The sequence below is a fragment of the Pipra filicauda genome, unplaced genomic scaffold (assembly GCF_003945595.2).
Source record: "Pipra filicauda isolate LSUMZ 115617 unplaced genomic scaffold, ASM394559v2 scaffold22_size4397567_pilon, whole genome shotgun sequence".
NCBI classification, from domain to species: domain Eukaryota; kingdom Metazoa; phylum Chordata; class Aves; order Passeriformes; family Pipridae; genus Pipra; species Pipra filicauda.
Genome location: NW_024104343.1, coordinates 3,481,780 through 3,507,411, shown reverse-complemented (window position 1 = coordinate 3,507,411; position 25,632 = coordinate 3,481,780). Strand labels below are relative to the sequence as shown.

The window sequence follows — 25,632 nt, the reverse complement described above, 5'->3', positions numbered from 1 at the left end:
AATATGAGAGAATCAAAATATTCAGTTCAGTCTCTTTCCTGTAATGCCAAGTAAAATATATGTTAACTAATGTCTTCTATGATTTTCTCCAGACAAGATAAGAATCAGTTACTTCTAGCATGTGACTGATGCAAAACACAAGGGGTTAAAACTCTCCATGGGGCTAATATGTGGGAAGTGCTTTTACACAGTGAAATTCTTCTTGGGTTAACAGATCACACTTACTAGATTTAGAAAATAATGAAATATTAGAAACACGGTTCACGTCTCACTCATTTGTGAGATAGATCAAAAGGTGCTATTTAGAGGAGGCTTTTCTATCTTTTTTTCCAAAAAACTAACAATAAGATTATATCAAATTGATCTTCTTTTCCAAACAAAGACAACTTCAAACAAATCAAGTTACACTGAAGTCCCACCCTCTGAAGAAAAAGAGAATATTCCGGGGCAAAAAAAAGGAACACTCCAAAACATATGCCACTCATAAGAGGTAATAGCTGTGAGGAGTTTGTGTGATAGTCTAGTTATTCTTTACTTCATTTGCTTTCCAGAGACTCTATAGTCTATAAAAGGACTGGAAATTCCTATAATGAACATTATAATAGAATTTATTATGCCAGCAGAATTAAGCCTGTGTCAACACTTCCATTATAAAACCTGGGTTTAAGAGTTCGTAACTTGTCTCTATAAATACTGCATGCCCCACTGTTTAAGTCAAAATCTTATTGTCTCACAGCATAACATTGTTGCAATGATATTACTGATTTTAAATGAACAAAGGTCTTGATTAACAAAGATGAAATAGGGAAAATAATCTTATTACTTTATCAATAAACTGTTTATTTTTGCAAAAGTGGGTCTGAATTTTAAAACATTTAACACTGGTTTGGGTTTTTGGTTTGGTTTGTTTCCTTTTATAATTTAATGCACCACCACTCAGATTTTTTTCTGAGAAGAAGATTAAGTTGGGGTTTTTTGTTGGTTTTTTACCCACCAAACCCATTTCTGTTATGAAACCATTTTTTGGTCCTATTTTGAAAAATAAGACTCTACAATTTTGTGGAAGATGAAGGAGAAAACAGCCCTCATACATCTGCAAAACCAGATTAAATAGCACAAATGGAATGAGATTGAATGTACCATCCTTTCTCTGTTCTCCCTTATGAACATTCTATTCATTGCAACAACAGCAAATCTGGTGTTGCACAGGAACAAAGCAATGTTCAAAACTTTTGAGTTAATACATGCTGGATTTATGGATTTACTTCAGAAATACTAATTTCAAAGGATAGAAGAAACCAGGTGCTGTAAGAGCTATAAAGCCCAAGGTAATTAAAGTAATTAGACTGGGGGTAGGCAGCAGCTTTTCTGTTGTCGCTGAGTGTAAAATATACAGCGCTGAAGACTTCTTTCCTTGTAATTTGCACTCTTTGCCACTCATTCTTTTGTTGATATTTATGAGGTTTTTTGTTTTCACAAAACTACCAACACGATAGGAGTGATAGCATAGCAAATTAATAAAATATATATATATGACATACAAGTATATATGGTAAGAAAATAAAGCTAATTTCATATAAAAGGTAAAAGCTGAAATAGACACATGCAACCTGGGATGTTTTTACAATTGAACAGAGTTTAGCCTATGAATGCACAAATAAGGAAATGCACGTATACATATAAAGAAGTATCCATTTTAACTTTGAAACTTTAACATTAGACCCCAGAGATTTTCAATAATTCAGTGCCAATCTGGAGCCACATTACTAATGTCATGTTATATTTAAACTGCATAGTTTTAGGCCTTTATTGAATTATATCAATTTAGATAATCAGTCTCAAATTTTATATTCTTACTGTTAAGTTCTTGCATTTGTAGACGACAAAAGGAATATAAATTGTGATTTCTTCCAATACAAGGAAAGACAAAGAATAAAAAATTCTTCAGAAATTCATTTGAATACTGTAAGATTTTCAGGTTAGAGAGAAGCAATACTCATATCTATAACAAAGACTAAGAAATGCAAAAATCCCCCGGTTATTTCAGAAATGCTCCTTAAAAACAGAAGTAAATACCATTAGTAAATTCATCCAGAAATTAAAATGATTGTCACTGACATACTGAACATGGATTTCTAATATATCAAATACATGGTAAAGTGGAGGAAAGACATTTGACCTCATGAAAACCAGTTTATTTCAATCCCATTAACCCTCACATATTCAAATAATCCATAGACAGTAAAATGATTTCTATATTAATCTCCAAGCTATAGGTGGCAAGAAGCAGCCCTAAGGAAGACACAATCACTGAAAAAAACAATAATTCCTGAAGTTCTGTCTTTTCAGGTAATTCATGCTTTAACCCCAATCTTTGCTGGCCTATATTGTCTCTGAGGCAGTGCAGACACAGACAAAAACACAAATTGTGGAATCCATTGTAACCTTTAAATGGTGCAACACCAGTCCTGCTGATTTGGGAAAAACGTTGCACTAATGAAGACATGATAAAAAGCCCCTACCAAAACAATACCACATTTCTGGGTTACTGAAAGAAAGCAGAAATTTCAATGTTATGAATGCTGCATGCAGCATCTCAGCACTTCATGAAATAATTACCTGGGTGAATCACCGTCCTCCCCTTACGTGGCAATGCAATTACGTGCCAAAAACTTCTGTAGTTCCATTTCTTTTTCATTCTGTATAGCCATGGGTTCATCTACGTGTTATTATTCCAAACCATCTTATAACAAACAAGGTTGTATTTAAAATTACATTTTGTGTTCCATATTCAGAATTCAAAGTTTCTTGTAAAAAGAAGGTACCATCACCTACAACCAACTAACTAAATGAAGAAAGGAAGAGTAACTTGCTCAGCATTACATGAGGCATCAGTGGCAGAGCCAAGAGTATAATGCTGATTTCCAATCTGATAGGTTACCAACTTGAAGGTAGAGGATAAGGAGATGATGTTACTATATTAAACCTGGAAGCACAGTCCTTGCTTATAAAAGCACAGAATCTGTAGTTCAGAATCACAGTCTCAATTTTTCTGTTTTACTGTAATGCATGAAATGTCTATTTTTCTGGTCTGCAAAAAAAAAAAAAAAAAACCTTTCCCATGTAAACCAAAAGAAAAATTTATTACTCTATAATCTGCCAATTCATTACAGGTGTTTCTGGAATATCACTAGATAGAAAATATGCACATGTTTGAGTTTAGAATGTGCCTCTGTCATCAAAGAAAATTTGATTTTAAAATCACTTGGAGCTCATAATAATCTAACTCTAGCCTTAGCAGAGAGTACATTAAGCAAAAATCAATATTAATTAGGACAATTCTTCCTTTTTCATGCTCAAAAAAACCCCAACCAACCAACCAACAAAACCCACAAAAACCCAAAAAACCCAAAAACTTTTAGAGGATCTCTTTGTGAGAAATATTCACACTGTTATTTTTCCAACATACATTTGTGAAGGAACTATACGCGCATACAGTGTGATCTGCTGCACACAATCTGTATGTTTCAGTATTTATGTGCATTCCTGCTTCAAAAGTGCACTCCTATTTAGAGCACTCCTGCTCTAAACACTGTGCAGGCAGATCCACAGAAGACCACGTGGAAAGCAGAGCAGCTGACAGACTGTTTGATGGGATCCCATCCATTTCTTAAAAATAGAAGAAAACAAGATGATTTCAGTATTTGCACATTAGGGAATATGTCAATAAAAAGGGACAGGAAAAGCATTAAAAATGGAGAAGAGAGGTCTCCAGCACAGCTCTCCCTGACTGAAGGAGCACATGGTAAAGGACTAAAATTTCTCTTTTGCTTCAGAGGTGTCGTCGCCAGAGGTGAAGAGCCCATGGGTCAGGCAGCACCGCACAACACACAGCCCTTCCCTCAGAGGCTCCCTAAAGTACCTTTGTGCCTGCCCAGCAGTAAACAGGATCTGTTTGTGTTTGCTATTGGGTGAATGAATCCATATTCATATGACTGATACAATTAAATTTACAGTCACTAAATTGACAGTCAACATACTTGGAAATGGTCTTAAGCTCTCTTTCAGTCTCTTCTGAGAGGACAAATGTGTTAGGGAAGAAAAAAAAAGAAGCATATGTCAAAATGTTTTCTAATTTTAGGTAAAAAGCTGAATATTCCACTGTAAATGAAAAGAATAATTTTAAAGATCTCCTGCAGAATGAATACATCACGTTATTTTTCCATTCTTCCCACATGAAGCAATTTATTTTACCCATGGGAAGCTCAGGAAAATACACTTCACAGTATGTATCTCTGGTAAACAAATTTGCTGGAAGTCCAGTAAAAAGAAAAGTTTAAAACAGTAGAAAATTAAACATAATGACTCTGATAACAGAAAATACTACACCTACAGCAAAAATGAAACCAGCACAATAGGCTGAGGGAACACCAAGGAACTTAGCACAGCAAACAGAAGACTAAACTTTCAAAGTAAAGATATTCTTGATTGCACAGTGGGAGAAAATTGCTGAGATGTATCCAAGCTAGTTTGTTTTAAAAATTAATTTCCCACTTGCCAGACTTGAGTCTCAAAGTACTCATGTCATATAAACAGGAATTGGAATTGCAGCAGCTCATTCCAGCTGTAGAGGTTTAGGATTTTGCTGAATTAAATAGTAAGAGGCTGGAGCTGAACTAGACATGCCACGAGAATTAGAAAACAGCCAATATATTTGAATTTTTGTTGTTGTTGTTTAAAGCTAAATATGAACCAGTTGCTCAAGTCACAGTAAACTTATGTCACAGGCCTGATCCTGAGTTTTTATGCATATTGTATGTTTTAAGCAAATGCTCTGTCTCTTGAAGTCTTCCTCAGCCATGTGCAACCATGTTCTTGCCATTACAGTCTCAAATGGCTTTTCAGCAAACAGCAGAAAGCCTCTCCAAATTCCTGTTCCACCTTGCAATGTTTTCCTTTATGCTTTGCAGACAATAGACAAAATACAACATGAAATAGGAACAGTTGAGTATTTGGCTCATTGAACTTAAACACAGCGCATGTCTCCTTTCATGCTATTAAATGCACATTCCACAGACAGCTTGAATCTGCTACAAAAGCTGTTCATTTCTTTCCTTGCTGCAGTTCAGGTAGCCAGTATATAACTTTTCAAGCTAAAGAAACCATATGTTGGCCAGGCCTTCAAAAATTATAGCCTACCTTCTCCAAAGTAAATCGGCTTGCACAGGGCAAAAGGTTTCTGCTCAGAGGCTGTGAAATCTTTATGCCAATAGATATCCTGTACCCTCTTTACCTCCCCCTCCATAACAGTATCAGCGATAAGACCTGTGGATAAAACAACATTGCTATAATTAAAGTTCATTTTTTAATTTGGTTGGTCAAAAGCCAGGTGCAGCAACCAAAAATGAAACTATAAATTTAGTCTATAATTCCACTATATAATCCCAGAGTTGGAAGTCTGCATTACATGACAAAATGAACTATATTAAAGTATTCAGGTGGTAGTAACTCCCACTACTGCATTTCATTAAGATAAAGTAACCAACCTTTCGCTTCATGGATAGGGTGACATTTCCACCTGTAGTCTTCCACACGCAGTCCAAACTCGCTCACTCATGTCTCCTACCTACAAACTTTGCTATTCAACTCCAAAAGTAGTTGTCTTCCTAACAGCTCTTGAAACTCTCCCCCACCATAGCTTAGTCCCACCTACCCCCCACTTCATTTCACCATCTCAAGAGTTCACTCCCTCTGCATCCAAGCTTGCAATTGCCAACAGCGGGCAGTGGTTGACAGGCACCCTCTGCATCCCCTGCTCTTCCTCCCGCACTCTCTTTACACTGCCTTTGAAAACAATCAGGTTTTGACAACTGATCAAATTACTGAAGGACAAATTAGTAGCAATCAACTGAATTATAATGGACCCTGGATGCACCTGTAGCTAATGCTGATGCAAGATGAAAAGCACTAGCTCCGAGGCACAACCACAGCTGAGGCACATACCACTGATAACTGCAGCTCAGACCAACAACATAGTCTTTCTAATGCCAGAATGGCAATGAGAGTAAAACATTCAGTGAAAAGAAGAAAAGGATGGGAAAACATTCTGGTAAAACCTTCATCTTCTTTTATGACCTGACAAATTAATGATGGCCAGACAGAACTGTTGGAACTGAGTTTTCCTCTACAGAAATGCCAGAGAGAAGCCATATCTCACAACACATCTAAAAAAACATCACCCAAGACAGAATATTTGGTACCCAGGTGTGAAGGCATGTCACATCTCTCACAGTAGACCATATCCTGCCTAAATCTTCTCTGTCCCTGACGTCATACCCTTGCAAAGCCAGTCAGGAGTGCCCCTGCCTCAGTGGCCTTTGTGAAGACTTTTACATAGGTGCAGGTGAGACCCCTTCATCCTGCCGAAGTCAAAGTGTCCATTAACAGGGAGGTCTCTGTCATGCTTGCTTTTAGCCTCCTACACTCCCAGGCAGACTCAGAGCAGTGTAAAACACAACTCATTTGCCTGGATTGAGATGCACACCCTAGCCCTTAGGAGCTACTCAAACAGTAAACACCACCAGTTCCCAAACATAGCCAGTTTCCTTTGTAAACACCACAGTTTGCTGTGTGCTTATTTTCTTCAGTCTTCCCTTGCCTGGGTTCCTTTTCAAAGATATGTTTCTGCCCTCATTTTTCTTTTGCTCAAAGGGGAAATTTTCAAAGGCAGTAGTAAAGTCAGACCCTACTGGCTCTCGAGGGGGGCTAAGGGATTACTTTAGATTTGTGTCTGTAAAGAATTCCTCTGGGTCTTCCATTTTTCATCTGTAAACATCTTGAGCTTCTTTTTTTTGACACAAACTGCACCTCTCCACTTTCTAGTTATGTTGCTTAACTACACTGACACTGATCTGGAAGATCCAAAAAAGACTGAGGATTTCTAATTTTTGGGGCCCATTAGCACAGCTTGAAGGTAGGGAAAACATGCATAGGCTCAAGTAGTCTGAATTCACTGCTTGTAATGAAGAATGATGTGTACAAAAAGAATATATGGAAGAGAATAAAGCTAAATATTAGATTATAGGATTCTTATTTTAATCTTCTCACATTTTCCTATGAGAGGGAATGAAATTTAAGTTTTAAGAGACAAAACAATCCTAGTTCAGGAGTCGGAGACCCCGTTCTGCCAATTGAGAATGATTTCTCTAACCATTTTCCTGAAACTTAAAAATAAATCTGTGTCTGACCTCTTCTCTTGCATTTAAATACAACTGCTTCATGACCTCACTGTTTAAAACTGTCCCACAGGTCACAAAGAAATTTTTCACTGCAGCCAGCACTCAGAGTGACCTTCAAAGATACTGCAAGTGCAGCCAAAATTCTAAAATCTATTGAGATTGCTTAAAATAGTTGAAAACTAAGCTGTCATATTTAAGGCAACAATTTTGACCCAGCACTTAAAGTGGTTTGACATGGTTGAATGTGGTTAGTATAGCAATGATTCAGGTACTTTATAGAGTAAATTATTTATATAGAGGATCTCATTTACTGTTTTCATGCTGGAGAAAATGCTGCCTTTACTGATTTAAATGCAACCTGGAGCATGGGTAAGGGGAACTACAGCATTGCTTAAATTAATACTTTATTTGTTTTTTCACGCTCCCATTGGGCAAAAAGAATTTATAAGTACTGGTATAGTTTAGCTAGCTCTTCATTTATTTTTTTTCTCCAGGAAAAGGCTAGGATGATGTCATTTGCCTTTATATATTTTCTCAAAGAGAAGCAAAGACAAGTCAACTTTGAAGAAGTGCATTTTTTCCACCATTGACTCCCAGGGGTACTGGTACCCAACCCTGTGGTTATTTACATAATGGTCTATCTGTGAGCTGATGGTTATCATCATGCCCTGTGGCACCATTCCTGGCATTACTGCCCCTGGACAATGCACCATAAAATTGACCTGATGTCATTTCCTAAATGACTAGCAACTCACGATCTCTATTTGCTCTTATGAGGTACCTTTTGTCGAGGCAAAGTACTTGTAGCAAGCATGAGAGGAAAATGTCTGTGTTCTTAAGCACTACATAAAGCAAAACTAAAACGCAGAAGGATTGTTAAATAAGCCATTTGGTAAGAGTTCAAAGGCTATCACTTATACAAGAAACTTGATCTTACTTGAAAAATAAAGGTGTGATTTCACACAGGATATTGGCCTGGATATAGACCTTTTCCTATTGCATAACATATTATTATTTCCCATCCTTATCTTCAGTTTTTAACATGAAAGTAATGATTAACAAAACAGATATGACCAAAACCGAAGAATTTTGGTCTTAAGCTCTGCCAGGGGAGATTGGATATTAGGAAAAAATTTTTTACAGAGAGAGTGATCAGACATTGGAATGGGCTGCCCAGGGAAGTGGTGGATTCACTGTCCCTGGAGGTTTTTAAGATGAGACTGGATGTGGCACTGAGTGCCATGGTCTAATAACCATGGTGGTGTTGGATCAAGGGTTGGACTTGATGATCTCAGATGTCTTTTCCAATCTGGTTGATTCTATGATTCTGTGACTATGAATTTGTCATTTATCAGATTGTAAACCTTATGAGGTAATTTGCTGCCTATGTATATTCTTTTTAGCATAAGGAAACATTTGATTCTGTGCTTTTTAATTCTTTTCTATGATAATTTGAATATCTCAGTGTTAAGATGTAGATTTAAAGTTGCTGGAATTTATATGCAGCCTAGGACACCATTAGCCTTCTTTGCCACAAGTACAGATTGCTGGCTCACATTCAACTTGGTGTCCACCAGAATCCTCAGGTCCTTTTCTTCAAAGCTGCTTTCCAGCTGGGTGGCACCTAGCATGTAGTGGTGCTAAAGGTTGTCCCTCTCCAGGTGCAGGACTTTGCACTTCACCTTGTTGAACTTCATGAGGTTCCTATAGGGCCTTTCTCCAGCCTGACAAAGTCCCTCTGGCTGGCAGAGCAATCCCCTGGTGTATCAGTCAACTCCTCCCAGTTTAGTGTCATCCACACATTTGTTGAGGGTGCTCTCACTCTGCCCCCACATCCAGATCATTAATGAAGATATTGAACAGGATTGGACCCACTATTGACCCTGGGCCACACATACTGGTCTCCAAATAGAGTTTGTTCTGGTCTGCCAATTCTTCCAGTTTTCAATACACCTCACTGCCAGTTCATCCTGCCCACACTTCATTAGCTTCTATACTGTTGCTGTCTATTTTAGTTTCATGAATTGTATGGAATAAATCCTTATTTTTACAATTAGAAAAAAAAAAGCTATATTACTTTGGCATTAACATGCCACACTGCTAAACTACTGGAAGTGTAAAATTGCTAAGGTGACTGAAAGGAATTCCTCACAGCCACAGATTCCATTGTGGCTTAGCCTGTAATTTTGTTTATTTGAGATGTTAACACATCATCTCTATTTAGATATGGCTATGCTTTAAAGTTTGCTTTTAATACTTCTTGAATTGTTATCACCAATAGTCAAAACTTCAGCTTCAAAAAACTGCCAATATTTTAATTATTTGAAACTGATGAAAAAAAAGGGAACATGACAAATGTATGAGAAAAGAGTGTTCAATCTGACCAATGCCCAATGCCTTGGCTCTAATGAAATGTACAGGAAACATATACTAACAATGCTTTGTAAAAGAACAATTAGTAACTTTTTTTCTATCCTTCCTGCAAGCAATTAGTCTGTATGACACTATGCTTTTATTAAACACTTCATAATGCATGCAAGAAGTGCATTGCTTTTCCTGTGTAGATCAGCTGTACTTCATGATCCTCCTGCCTTTTTGGTAGTGAAACAGATGATCTATTCCTTTTGAACACATTCAGCTCACGTGTGGCAAAGGAAAATAAGTTTAAGACATTTAAGGCAGAGCCTGTGCTGAAATTCAGGACTCTCTAATCACATCATACAGAAAACATTCATTTATTAAAATGGGCTGTGTTTTACAGCTGCTGATGAGGATGTTATGGGCTGTAATTCAAACTCTGGCTAAAGGAGTCCCAAACTGCTGATTTATGGAATTTGGAAAGCATAGCATACTTTTATGCTTTCACTGACCATCGCCGTGAATAGAGACAAGAACACTGAACTAGATGAGCACCTGGTCTAAAGCAACACAGGCCTTTCACTTGTCTTTTTATTCACAGACTCCTAATTCTTCATACTTGAGAACTAGTTTTGTAACTGAAAGCCAGCTTGTCCAGATTAGCGCAGTTGGTTAGAGCATGGTGCTAATAACACCAAGGCTGTGGGTTTGATCCCCGTATGGGCCATTCACTTAAGAGTTGGACTTGATGATCCTTGTGGGTCCCTTCTAACTCATAATATTCCATGATTCTGTCATCAAGGACCACATGCAGATCATATCTCTGAGCAATGCATACAGACTGCTTCTCAAAGAGCCAGATGCCATAAAATTGTCAAGAAAAGATGCCCTCTCACTGTACCTCCCCAACCAAGAGGCGACTGTTTCTGACCATATCAGAAATTTGTGCTTAAGCTCTGAGATTTAACTACACAATGTAACAAAAAATAAGATTGGTGTTATGGTTTACTGAATGAATCAGAGCTCTAGTTACTTAAGCCTCTGGATGAAAAAGCTTTCTTGTAAATCAGATATGCTTGGTCTTACAACACTTCAGCATGAGACATGAAAACTAACTAAACAGGTCACAGGTGAACAGACTTGTTTTGAGGCTTTGCATGTGGGGCATATCCTTTCTGGAGAACAGTGCTGGAACTTTGTTAATTTGAATTCCATACACTCTTCAGCTAGTCTGCTATGACTTTATAATTATGTGGAGGCCCCCAAAAAGCCAATTCCTGCCTGGTACCTCCTCTCTGCAAGTATACCAAAAGTCTGCTAAGCTGTGCAAGCATAAAGATGCTACATGGTACACAGGTACTACTTCACTGAAAAGTGTATTAGTCACAATAAAAGAGATGTCATCCTGAAGGCTGAAAGAACCAGAGGGTACAGTCTTTCAACGCCTGAGGAAACAGAGAGTCACATGCTTAGTGTTTTTGAGAGAAATCACTCAATTTGTCACAAAAGGATGCAATAATAAAAAACTACTGGTGAGGGTGAAAAGCAGCCCATCTTCCAAAATCGTGAAAAATCTCGAAAAGAGTGAAATCAAAGCTTAAATAGTTGTCAGCCTCTAAATGAAGTCTTTTGAACAAAGTAGTGAATTTAATTTTACCATCTTTTGATTCTCAAAGTTGCTAATTGTTTTGATCACTCTGTGATGCTGTTTTTCAAAAGAGAACTCTAAACATAGTGGCCTTCACTGGCCTTCTCTCTTAAACGAGTTTCATGTAGATGCTGTCTGAGATCCCAAGGTCCACCCCACAGATATAAGTGAAGCAGGACAAAGTAAGACAAATGAACGAGTTTTCTTGCCAACCTTATTAATGTACTGGGATTCTGTACAGTGAAAGAAAAGTAAGTTTACCAAGATGTGCCTTATCAATCACTCTGAACAGGACTGACACCAGACCCAAGTTGGTTCGGATCTGTCTTCAGTGTAGCAAAATCTGAAGGAGGCAGTGTGAGCTTGAGTCAAACTGGCACTTCTGTCTTTACTTCATTAGGCAAAATAAAAGCTTGCCAAATCAGCTATACAGAAAGCCCTTCCAGACTACAGAATTCCTGGAGACTCTTCTTTGAGAAAGAGATGTTTTTTTCAGCAAACAGGCCCATATATGGGGTATTCACACTGATGAACCTTTTGCACCTAACAGAGCTGCCTCAGCTGGGAGGCTGGACTTTGACTCTATGCTTGATGAAGACAGACTAGGTCAATGAAGAGTGACATAGAGCAAGATTCAGAACAGGAATCTAGCTTATGTTCTATCACACTTGCAAAAAACGCTGTCAACTTTCTCCCATGACTGAGCTGTAAACTTTTCTTTCAACAATCTAGGGGAATTCCAGTGAGGCATTAGGCAAACTGCCTTCTCTGAAAAGTTTGTCCAATTTATGCTGAAATACATAGACATGTTTTTACACTGTGATTTTGGCAAAAAAAACCACTGTCCCTGGGTTTAAAAGGTGCATGAAAGGACTTTCAAAGGCAAATTGTCTGACAAAGCATCCCATGCAAAAATTATGTAAAGAGCAATCTCAAAGTAATTTAAACATCATATCACTAACAGAATCAGAAATTTAACTTGGTCTACTTAGCTTCATTGCTTGGTTTGAATGAGTCTTGCAACCACAATTCTTTAGCATTTTTGCATGAGGTTTTGTGAGAGAGTTTCGAACAGTAGCACTATTACTGTATCTTCAGAAGTCAAATAGAAAGTAAACGTTTACAATTTTTATTTCCAGAGTTTGGTGTAATCAAAATGAGACTATTTAAGCAGCTAGCATCTGAATTGCAAATTTTTAAGTTTCAACACAGTCCTTTGTTAGAAAGGAAATCAGGTAACAGCTTGCATTAGCTGATGCACTAGCTACTAAGTGACAAAGCTTTATGCTTCTGTCTGTCTGTTCCCTCCACACTTTTTTTTCTCCTCTTCTACTGAAAAGGAGCTGTGAGCCTGTGCAACTAGGCAGACAAAGAGCAAGGAAACTTAAATGAGTTTAAGAGCCAAGAGATCTGCAGTTAATGCCCTTGGTGAGTAAAGTTTTGGTGCTTCTCCACATGATTCTCATGTTGGCCACAGCTGAAAAGACAGTTCCAGAAATGTGAATATCTACAGAATCCATTAAAACAAGGTTCAAAATCAGTTGTCAGCTTCCCCCATCTACTCCTCTGGGGGTAATAATTACTTTCAACTGAAGACATTTATTGGGCATAGGATAAAACCTACCAAATGCAGCCTATGCTATTAGGATTTTGTCTGTTTACAGGAGCTACTTTATTCTACTCAGTTATTTCCACTGTTTAGACCCATTGGAAATAGTGATTTCTCCCTTTATTCCCAAACACTGATGCTAACACTAATGCAATTCAGAAACTCATGGCTTAAAATAGACAGCAACAAATTTTTAAAAATCTCCACAAAGATGGAAGATCAACACTTGCAACTTCTGTTCCACTTTAGAAAATCACAGGCTTACTACCCACTGTTGTCAGTCTTTTCCCACCCTTAGCATTCAGCTACCATGACCTGTAACTGTGAAAGGCACTATTAGTTGCTTGTTAGCAATTCACAGTTAATATCTTCAGTTAGTTTTTTACCACATCTTTTGCTTAGAAAAAACAGAACATAAATAACAATGAAACAAAACAAAACTCTTGGAGGAGCATTTCCAGAATGCTGTAACTGTAGGTATAACAAGCCTCGGCTCATCTCAAGGCCACAAAAAGTTAACTCTCCTCTGAAAGACCTGACATAAAGATTAGGCATGGAGCTTAACGATGCTTGGTAAGAGAATGGCAAGCAGAAGGGATGTGATTTTGGATTCAGATGAGGAAGACAGCACTGTGAAGGGGGATATAAAGAGTAAAAGGATAACGAGCTCACACATAGGTCCATAGCAAGCAATTGGGAAGTAAATTGGTGAAAGAAATTGGCAAGGAAGAAAGTGAGCCAAAGGGGGGCAATACAAGAAATACTTGTGATTATTGGAGATCATTACTCTCCATACCCCATATAGCTCCTGAAACTCCCCATCAAACAGCTACCCCTGTCTTTTCTTCTATCAAGTCTACAGAAAGGATGAGACCTCCTGCATTTTTTACAGCAGAAATTTCTGTAATGGAATTACATTTTTTGACTCTTCTGCTGAATTATGATGCCAGAGGCTATGATTTCTGTTTCTATCTCAACTTGCTGTTCAAGAGCTCTTTAAATTACAAAAAAGGGATAATATTAATGCAAAAAAAATAAAATCCCCAACATCCCTGCAAAACACTCAAATACTCAAAATTCAAGTATAGCAGGTTTCTTGTGTGACCATAATTCTGCATTCTGATATAGGGTTAATATTCAGACTGGATAATTATACGTCACATTTACACCAGATACTTTTCTTATTGAGTAAGAGTTTGAGTGTGGGGACAGAATCAGAAGAGAATTTTCCAGAACTGGTATCAAAAAGTCATACCAACTTGCATAAAACCAAATTTACATCAGAATCCATTTTCACAATGGAAACAATAGCAGAAAATGTTATTTCAATTTGATGGCTTCACATCCCCACAATTTTGAATATTTTGAATGTTTATACAAGTAGCACCACATTCATTCCTCCTCTTTTTCTTCTTGTGGATTTACACTAATACAGAATTATTAAAAGAAGTGGAAGTCTTGGTAACAGAAGACTTCTGTTTTCAGAGCTGACTTTCAAAACAATAAGGAGAAAATCACCATCTTAACTTTTCCCATTAAGTTGTACATTGAACAGATACAAATATGCAGCCACACTGAAACATTTATTCTCCCAAAATTAGCATTATTACTTTATTTTGTGATTCATTACAATCTGAAAATCCAATAGTCAAAAAAATAAACTAGGTATAATGTTAAAGCATTTTACAAGCAAAATACTTTACTGTTGCCTTTTCAATTTGCATAGGGTGGGATAAGTGTATTGGTTAAAGAATATACATACAGAAGAACAATACCATAGTTCATCAAACTGTACTGCAGAGTGTTACATTCCTGTGAGTGAACAGTACTCAAACAGCTATAACTGTCAATGGAAAACCATACACTTCAACATTAACAAGGCTGCCTTCCATGACCATGATGCATCATGAAGGCTACAAGCCACTGGTTTCTTTTCTTACCGGTTTCTTTTTTCTACTTTAAGAAATTAAAGTTAAACAAGCCAGAATGCATCTATCTATGCTCATTTCTTTTCTACCTGAACAAAGGCCAGTACAGAGAGAGGGAATTTTAAAGTCAGCTTCTGAAACCGCTTATAGTAATGTCTGTCCCTCATATTTTTAGTCTCATGGAGTGAGCAAGCTTAGAGCTTCATCCACACATCTCTATTATTATGGTGCATCCAGGTAAAAAACTGTATTTTTTCACTATGTAGAAACAAACTGAAATGAGATCACGTTTCTTTTCCACTATAACCACATCTCTGTTCCTTCAGCCGTACACATCTGGCTTTAAAGTCTCACAAAGCTAAAAAATAGTTGGTCTAGGTTGTAATAAAAAAAAAAAGAATATTAAATACCTTTGGTAAAAATAGATATATTTAACAAGTTTAGAAAAGCAAATAGTTATACTGTCAAAAGGAGAATATAAAAATGTACACAATAAAAAAATAACAAACAAACCAACCAAAAATCATCAGCCATAGTACTAAGAATAAAGGCGATGTTCTTTTCAACGTTTTCTTCCTTAGATCATGTTATTGTCCAGTCTTCCTTCTAAAAGGCAGGAGCTTTACTAGTGTATGGAAAAAATCCAGTCCTTCCTACCAGCATTAGAGAAATTAAGTATTATTCGGAGCAAGACGGTCTGTTTTAGCCCAAGTTTATACAACAGAGAACGCTTTGATTCAGAGTATGTAGGCATAGCTGAACACAGAAAGAAAGATGTCAGGTGTTTTCAACCAGAGGCGAGGTGCACTGGAGCTGTAGAAATGAGATGGCCAGCAGAATCAAGTTTCCATGATGTCAGCCTTCTAACTCTATTTCTACTCCTAAATTATAAATCCATGTATTGTCAAGAAAATTGTGGGGATAACAACAATACATATATTTTAAATCCCTCATTGATGCCTTTCTCCCATCCTTTCACTGGGCCTCCAAACAGAGCTGTCACACAACATATAATCCCAGTTTGGCTTCTCCTGTTTTTAGAGATCACTGTAAATCTTGAAGATGGAAGATCCCCAAAGCAAACAACTGAGATTACAGAAGGAGATAATGCACAAGCCCCATAATAGAATCAGCCATTGATTGAATGTGCTTTGAAAGAAAACAGCACAATTAAATCATGTTTATCCTTCAGTATTCCCTTTGCAAACACAGTCACACTCCTCGTGGTGTTCCAAGGGTACATCTGTCAATGATTTATGCAATCCCCGGACACCAATCCTTGGTTTCAGCTGAAGAACCTGAAGGGGAAGAAGTCAAGCATCAAGAAAAGAGTAGGTGTTTCATCACACACCTAGACTACGAGCTAGATTGCACTCAAACACGCTGGATGACAGGAAGCATGTTAAACAAAAATTCTTCATTAATTCCACCTCCTTATTACTATTTTTTCTTTTACCTCAAGCCCTTTACAAAATTGATTAAATCTTGTTGAACATGATTAAATCATGGTGCTATACCAAAGAAGTTTCAGATTTCTACCTAATTTTATTTAAGAGCTAATAGTAGAATTACCCAATTAGATAATTCTATAATAAGTAATTGTAGTTATAGATTTATAGCAATGGAAATGGATAAATATCCATTTCTCCATAAAGCTGGCATCTATCACTAGAGAAAGCAGAACAAAAGGTATGGTTGTGATGTGTTTGAACTGCACTAGTAAACAAATACCTCAGAAACGAATTAATAGTTGCACAGAATAGTATTTTAACAAGCAGATACTACTTTTTTCAATTTGATACCTAATTAAAATGCTAAAAACTGTATTTACAGGGGTAATACATAAAATATTATAGAATTAATATTGGTGCATTCCTTTAGTAAAAACAAACTCCTTAATTGGCTTTCAGTATTTCCAAACATGCAAGTGGAAAAAAGGCATGTACCTCATGGTATTTTTTGGTGACTTTTGTTGGCACACATTGGCACTCATTGCAGTTCTGTTGACAACAGGCACAGTTTCCGCCACAACGTTTAACCAGGAGACACAATGGCCAGAAGATGGTGTCAGTTCGCTTCAGCTCCTCCCTCAGTGACACTGAGAAGTTGCGAGGAGTGCAACTATACAGCCGCACCTCCTCCTTTAGGAGGTTGAGATCAACCACTGCAAAAAGACAAAGAAACTGATGCTTTTCTGATTCACAATCCAAGTTCATTGGTAAACCAACTTCAGCAGTGAAGAACCCCTGAGGAAGGTTCACTTTTGTGCAGGTGGTACAGGTTCAGCACAAAAGTATAATACTGCAGTTATATGAATACCATGAAACCTAAATGGAATGATCGCTGCATAGTAATAGTCACCAATTATTTTATAACTCTGGCAAAGTTGGCTCAAATTAAACAAAGCAAGCTTTGGCTACTATGTTCCAGTATATGTTTTATAAAATCAACCTTAATGGAATTCTTTTTGTTCATACTAATACTCTGAGCTCTAGTGTTGCTATTCTATAATCATTTTGGATTGGACAAATACACAGCAATTCAGAATCCTGCAAAATTTCAAAGATTTTTTAATTCATTTGCATAAAGCATTCAAACTTGCTAAATTTTCAATTATTGCTTCTTTGCAAGGGTGAATGTAAGTATAAGAAAGAATCAAACCATTTATATCTAAGCAGAATTTTTGGACTAAGAACTTCAAGAACCTATCATCAGTGAATTCTGCACAGAATAAATAAGTGCACAAGACTGTGTACCTATTAACTATTAGTAGGCTCCATTTTCCCCTCCTCCTTCATAGCAGCATATATGTGAATTTCTGTTGTTTCTGTAGGTTTTATTTTCTCTTGATGTGTCTTAAAAAAAAGTTCCTCCTTGTAAGCACCTAAGTTGAAGTGCAAGTTAAAGATATTAATTTTTGGCACCAGTTTCCCTATAAACTGGTTCCACTGTATCACAGTAAAGTTTTACTATGCCAGTGGTTGAACAGCAAGCTCATGAAAAGCTCTGAAACAGGACAAGCTCCTTTAAGTTCACCTTAGCTGCACAGTCAAGAAATAACAGGCCTTGAAAGAAGCAGTTAAAATTGAAAGAAAAAAAAAGAGAAACACTGAAAAAAAAAAAGTGAAAAGCAATGTAAATTGATTTATTTTAGAAAAGTCAGATTATAATAACCATGATCTGGGATATTTTATCTGAACTGTTTTTCTCCAAACCTATCATTAAAGAACAGAAGTAATGTCTAATTCACAGGGATACTTTCTCTGGTAAAAAAAAAAAAGAAAAATAGAAAAAGAAAACCCGATGATGACGTGGCTACTAAGATGGCTGAAACAGAAGCCTCAAAGTGGAAAAGATCTTTAATCAACTGGTTTTGAGCTAAATCAAAAAGAAATCAGGGAAAAAATATCGCAGTGCATTGATATTACTTTTAAAAATACTTTCTATTTGTTGTTATCCATTCATAAATAAAAAGATACGCAATAAAGCTAAAACAAGTTTTTGATCTTAATCACCTTCTAGAGAAATACCTTTTTTTCCTCTCTACTTACTATATAAAGAGTCTCTAGAGGTCATCAAGGAGAACTTCAGCCTATCAAGGCAAGATAACACTTCTTAATTTTATTTAAACACATAAGAAACAAAGAGAATTTAGAAGCTGCTAGTAGAAATGCTCATTGGTACTATCCCAGGAGTAGATCTTTGGGAAGGAATTTTAGTCCACGCTTCTTCAAACAGTTCTTCTGCAGACCATATCCATACAGTGGCATCCATAAGTAAGGATTAATTTCGAAAGGTCAGTTAAACATGCTAAAGCCTTTTCTCTCCTTGCACTTACAGTGAATGCCAAGCTGGGGCACTTCATTCCATCACTATCAGGTTAACACAGGCTCCTAAATAAACAAACTGATTTTTAAGAGTGGGGAGTGTGTACTAACTCCAATACAGTTACTGATAGGACACCAGCCTGCCTCCCACACTGCAAGAGCATTCCTTGGAGAAGGGAGCAAAGGAAAAGAGAGACAAAACTTCCGGGGGAGAGATTCACTGTGAGAAATCAGAAATTATTTAAGCTCTTCTGATCAGCTAATAGCTCTAGGCTGAGTCATTTAGAGGGTGGACATGTCTACCTCCATTAATCAAGGACTATACCCAGGAATGGAGTACTTCTTTCTTATGTTACATTTTTAAACATATAATAACTGAACTGTCTGAATGAGGATAAAATGCCTAAAGCACAATGTGAGAAATGCTAGGTCTGCTAATACTTTCTACTGGTAGATTGTTTCTGCAGAGACTGATATGCTTGGAACTGTGAATCTGAAGAAGCTAAGCCTACTTGCTGCTCAGCCCTTCACCATGAGACACTGAAAGTGGAAGCTGAGCACTGACAGCTCTTCCAGCAAGCCCACCAACCAGTGGGAAAGAGATGCCTGCCTTCTGGCAGCCCCCAGTGGAATGCACCAATTTCCCAGTGCTAGCTGTAGTTATAACATAGAGAAAAGGGCAATGCACTAAAATAAGCAGTGTGTTACACATTCTGTCACAAAATTGAAATGAATTTGAACTGAACCTCTCAGACATGCAGACATGAATTTTAAAAGGGTTTTGTGGAAAGCACAAAGTCAGCTCTTAGCAGATATATTTCAGTGTGCCATGCTGTTACAACAGGCTTCAGAAGAGATGAACAAATGTCATATTTGATTTTCATGCTTTAAAATGTATTAAGGTATATTGCTATGATACTTCACAATGAACCCTTGCCCTACCTTATGTAATTCAATTTCATTAAAAGGTCTGTGGCAAATTTATCTAGTGCTTATATAATCACTTCTTTGAAGTGTGTGAATGAAGCTGTTATTTTTTCAAAGAGTAGCTGTCTGTTCAAAATTTATTTTAACACACTGTGGGCATGAAGCTAGATGAGAGAATGTATATATTCCCTTAAAAGTGTTTACTTAACCACAATAAAAGGTTATGTGGATTTCCCAAGTGCACTGAGTTACAGTACCTGTTATAATGTGAACATTTAAACACTCCTTCAACTTGGCTTCCACTCATGTATCATGTCTGACACAACAGTCAGAGTTCCTTTGTCTAGCACTAGCTCAGGAGGAATAGAAGGCTCTGCAGTAGCATATAAATGAGAAACACTAAAATAGAAATAAAGTGAGAAGGAAAAAAAGGGAGGAAAAAATTGTAGATATAGGTAGGTCTACAGTGAAGTGTACGTCGAAATTGTGCCTTCACTGGCACATACAACTGAACTAATCCATGTTCACATCAGCCTGAAATTAACTGTGTTCTGCAATTGGCAATGTAATGGTCTGGTATCTTCTGGGACATGTATTGAGTCCCTCGGGAAACTTCTTTCCCAAAACATTTTTCCAGCTGGATGCTGTTCTCAAAGTCAAGGAAACAAACTAAATTCTAGTTGGGGCACTTGTGTGTGAGCACAGATAGCAGCAGGATGGTTTTCATTCCTAAGCACTTCGGAGATGTTCCTGGGAGTGAGTGTTAAGTTTTTTACTGGCTTCTACAACAGTAGTTGTTACAAAATCCCAAACAAGAAGTAAAAAAAAAAAAAGAAATCACATAAGTGTATGAAAAAAGCATTTGCTAAGGACTATGGTTTGACTGTGACTATTTTTCCTTTTTGAGCAGGTTTCAGAATATGATCTAATGATTACAGATTTCAGTGGGAAGCAATGGGATAATTTTTTTGCACAGCAAAATATATTTTATTTTTAAGTATGCTTAATATTATAAAAGAATTTAGGACTATGTTTAGACATCAAAGCCTCTGAATTGGTGTGTCTTCGTTCCTGGCTAGAAGTTTCTGGATGCATTTTATCCAGAGAAAACATCAGAGGCAGTTCTGTGGAATTTAGGTTGTCTAAATATAGCCTTTTTCATACAAGTTATTAAGTAGGAGTAGAGGACACTTCTCTACTAAAGTAACATACACTTTTAATTACATGTTCATGAAAGCAGGACAGTAATTTGGCTTTTAGATTGAAACATTGCAAAAATGAAACTGATCTAATCATAGAATCAAAGAGTTTGAGAAAACCCAAAAATTTTAGGGCATGCACTTCTCCCAAACATTTTTTAAAAAGCTTTTGAAATACAGCAAACATGCTACTTGAGGGAATAACATGGGGGAGGGGAAAAAAAAAAAGGTTTGCTTTTTCTCTCTCTTGAAGAGACCTAACAGTTAATACTATGTCATCTCAACTGGACAAATTTTTCACCTCAGGCTATTACATTACAGACTCCATAATGCAGTCTGAGGGTGGTCTCTTTAAGATAAATGTGGCAATACCATGCTATGTTTATTCAGTGGAAAAATCTATTTTAGCATCTAATTAGAAGTCTTTAAAAGATTTACTCTGATAGTTTCTTTCTGAGATATGTCTTGCAAGGAGTTGCTTTTGTCTAGACAGATGTTATCCAACACCTGCATTTTAGTTTATGTAAGTTTTCACAAACTACATTTTGTTTTTCTCCCACTTATTGTATGCTTATGACATACATTTGGCAAATACCAAATCTCTTTAATTAAGGAAGTGTTAAATGACTTTCTGAGAGGTATGGTCCATTGCTGAGAGCTTTTAAAGATATTTCCTCCTCTCTGGTTCTTGATTTAACTGCTGTGTGCACAGCTGTAGCAACGCAGGTAGAGTACAAAGGTTGATCTCTAGGCTCTGATCCAAGAATTAGCTGTCAAAATCTTAAATTTGAGTTATGAAAGGTTTTACTTCCTCTCTTTTCTTGCTGATCAGATGATAATCTAGTCTATATCTGTTAACAGAGAAGTCTATTCAGTTTTGCTCATATGTTTTCATGCCGTATGGTGGGCAATGAAAGTGGTATTGCCTGCATGCTATCCATCCACACAGAATCCATAAACATGAAATAGTGGGTAGCATCTCAATGATATATGGTAGGAAATTCATGAGTGTCAAAGGCAGATGGAAGAAAGTGTCTTGCTGAACAATAGCTCTACAAGTTTTGAAAACATAACCTACTTTACAACTGATGAAGTTGACAACTGCATGACAAACCAGACATGGACACAGGGATTTCATAAGATATCATCAAAGAGAGACATTTAGGTAATTGCTCTCAATTTATTTCATGTAGAGACTGGAAAAATTCTAAGGAAATAAACCACTCGTTCACACAATACAGTAAGAAATTACCAATGTCAAACAAAAAATAAAGTTTTGCCCTCCATAATAAAATAAACCCACGAAGTTCGATTATGTTACCCCATCAAGATGCCCTGCTACTTTGTGGAAATAAAGATCTCCCAGGTTCCCTATAGGAAACTACCTTGTTTACTTCCTTTTTTTTTATCCCCATTTGCTGTTTTATCCTGATAAATTCCTTTAAGTTTTGAGTTTAGTCATTGTCATTTTTCAAATAATACAATGGTGAGAACAGCTAACAACAATGATAACTGCTGTGTTTCTAACATATTCCTTTCTTGGAACTAAAACTTAAGGTGAAGAATGCTTTTAATTACTGGTTTTTTATAAAGAAATGATACATGTAGAAAGCTGCAAGGCCAGACAAAAGAGTAATTTACCTCTTGATTTCCTCCCATGAATGTACGCCTTTCCAAGAAGTTGCCACGTTGGCCTGTACAAATCCTCCAAATCCAGTTGCCACCGATCTGGTTCAAGATACCGGATAAGGTCTTCCACAGTACTAAATCCAGCAACGGCATTGTTTAACACATCTAATGGTAAAGCTGATGGGGGGAGCAAGGATGGGCTAGGTGCTTCTGTGTGGTGCTGCAATCAAAGCCAAAAGAACACCAGTCAGAGGGTTAATGGATCTGCTTTGACAAAGTGCTATATTTTATGGAGTTACATAGCTGGGAAAGTTTATAAATGGCTAGCTTGTTCCAAAGTACAGTTTATCTAATAAGACAAATGACAAGAGTCAGAAAGTACCTTATTATTCTTTAGTAATAATTGTAAACAAACTTCTTCTACACAGTTTTTCTACTTCTTATATTTGTAGCATTGCAGCTAGCATGCCACTACACCCGTCCTTTGAAAATGTTCAGAGTGACAGACGGGACTTAAGAAATAGAACAAAGAGTGATTTGAAAATGTGGCCCCACTACAGACAATTACTGTAACCCTCTAGAAATCTGACACATTTCACATTCTGCCTTTCCTCGGAAACTTAGCTACAATCTTTGTCTTCTTGTCCTTCAACGTAAAACGTGAACATACCATAGTACAAAGACGGCAAATATTCTTGTCCTCATCCTTAGATAAAAAAAGTGCTCCAGTTGTGTTTCGTACAGTGCTAAGAATTACGTGTCTGGTTAAACAATAATGAACAGAGTAATAACAACATCTAGCATAACTAAAATAATGTTCCAAATTAACTCAAAAGTACTTAAATGCTGAAATTGAGTACTGAAAAAGTCTATGTACTTTCCCACAGCACAAATCTCACTGACAAACTCACTGAATCAGGAGTACTTAGTCACAGAAAATTCAAGCGAAGTGAGGCTTTTCTTTTTGCTCACTTTACAATCCATTTCAAAATTATGCATTGATTTGTACTTTCAAAAGAATAAAAACAGGCAGAAAGGGAAGACTAAGTAGGAAGCTGCTTTTGCAGCACCGTAAATTCCTCTAGGCTTTTATATACAGACTTCACTACAGACATTATGTCCACAGTACTGCACTAGAGCAATTCACCTGGATCATGTAAGAAAGATGAAGAAAAATTTGAACATACTGCTGATTTAGGGGATGGGAAGGACAAGAATATGTGTGTTTATACATATATATATATATATTTAAAAATCCTCATACCACTTAGTGTCAAAATGGCACTCTCAGTACTGTAATGTAAGGTGTATATATACCATAATTTTTTCCATCTATAGTGTCAGATCAATGGTAGTCATTTACCTTTTCAAAATGATCAGGGAAATTTATGAGAAATTAAAGAGTTATGCTGGAAAAAAAAAAGATTTTAGAAAATAATCCTTGCAACATTACACACTAAACAGCAGTTTTCTAAAATACATATGGCTGTGATACATGACATATCAATAATAATATTTTCTTTTTTTGTCCTCTCAATACTAATATATATGCATTTTTGGTTTCAGTTAAAAGTGTGTCTGAAAGAGCAGCAAATGGAAGTAACCATCATGGCCTTCCTATTTTTTGCTTCAAGCTTTTTCTCTCTCTAACTTCAAGAAATGCAATCACTAGAATGATTTGTGCTGCTTTTTAACTGTGAGTCCTGCAAAAATAATACAAAATGTAGGTCTAGTGGGCTGCTACTATTAACTTTACCATATTTTCATCTTGCTAATCATTTCCAATAGAGTTAGTGAAGAAGTTGTTTCCCATTCTGGAGGTTTCAAAACATTAAAATATTTCTCTTCCTCTTCCATCCATTACCCACATTAAAAATAGTAACATGCTGATCCATCTATTAGGTTATGATAATAAAGCAACAGATTCTGGTCTATAATTTAAATAGCTGCTCTTAGCAAAATATGCTGCTCAGCAAGCTTCAAAACAGTGATGTGACACCGTAATTCAGATGGTCAAAAAAATAAACATTCCAAAATTTTTCTTCCTGTTTTTCTGCATGATGATGTATTTGCAACAGTCTCATTTTCTGGTTTGAAGGTGTAGGGTTTTGCTAAGGTGAAAAACAAAATCAGTGGTAGAATCACATGGTAGAACTAGCACCTGACAGAAAAAACAAAACCAAAACCAATCTTCTATTTTGCTTCCAGTTGAAGAAATTACTTCAGTGTGTCACTGCTACTGAGATTAAAACCTGTTGGATCCCAGATAAAAATGCATTGGTCTAGAATCTATTTCTATATTCACACCTTAAAACATGTACACCAAGCAATACATATATAGCAAGTAACCCATCAATTTATGGTACTCTGGGTTCAATTGACATTTGCCTGAGCTAGAATGATACTAAGATATGGTGAATCATTGCACAGTGGTAACACAATTAAAGTTGCCATCACTTCCTTATCATTCTCATAGCAAACAAAAACGTGAAGAAAAAGTAACTGAAGCAGTAATATTACAACTTGGAAGATGAATGTTTTGGAATAAAGTCATTAGAATCTCAAGATTAAGAGTGTTTTTCCCAATAATCTTTAAAGTTAGTAAACCTAAATTACAGTTACAATGTACCAAAGATTAGAAAGATAGCTGATATCATAAAGCTATAAATGCTGTAAATTATATTATGACATAACAACCTTTATGAAATCTCAATAAATTGTTTTATATAAACGGTAATTCCAATTATACTTTACATTGTTTTTACTTGCTAATAGGTAGTAATTATTTTATAATTTAAATTTTTTGGACAGAACATCCAGTGCAGCATAAACAGTACTGCTTGGAATTTTATACAATTTATAAAATTACAATTTATAATTTTATACAATTTATAATTATACTCAGCGTTCTCAGTTTGTTTGTCTTCTGTAGGCAATATTTACACATATAGTAAAGTTTTACTCTCAGAATAGAAAACAGGAGAAATGACCTAATGCAAGAAATTAAAATTCAACTTCATTAATGGTACATACCTTTTAGAACAAGCAAATGTGTCACTTTGGTGTAACTGAAATGTAGCATCATAGCTGCAACTTCAAAATGTTGAAATGCTCCTTAAATGGAGCTTCCATTCACTTTACAGCAAGTTCATCACTCTTATTTTAACTTAATCTACATCTATCTTGACAGTCCTACTCAGATCCCCACCTCCACCTGCATGCCTGACACAAACTGATGTTTCCAAGCCACTCCTGGTGCAGTGCTGCCA

The 25,632-nt window shown here is 36.5% G+C and overlaps 1 protein-coding gene across 1 annotated transcript in view; it reads right to left on the bottom strand.

The window, feature by feature from the left end:
• Positions 1-14,435: 14,435 nt before the first annotated feature.
• PDGFC (platelet derived growth factor C) overlaps positions 14,436-25,632 on the bottom strand; it is a 124,186-nt gene continuing 112,989 nt past the window's right edge. Inside the window, exons 5-7 of the mRNA XM_027739569.2 lie at positions 22,376-22,583; positions 16,728-16,945; positions 14,436-16,079 (exon numbers count right to left, since the gene is read on the bottom strand). Of these exons, the coding sequence (XP_027595370.1) occupies positions 15,963-16,079; positions 16,728-16,945; positions 22,376-22,583 (543 nt within the window). The 3' untranslated portion in view covers positions 14,436-15,962. The remainder of the gene's footprint in view (positions 16,080-16,727; positions 16,946-22,375; positions 22,584-25,632) is intronic.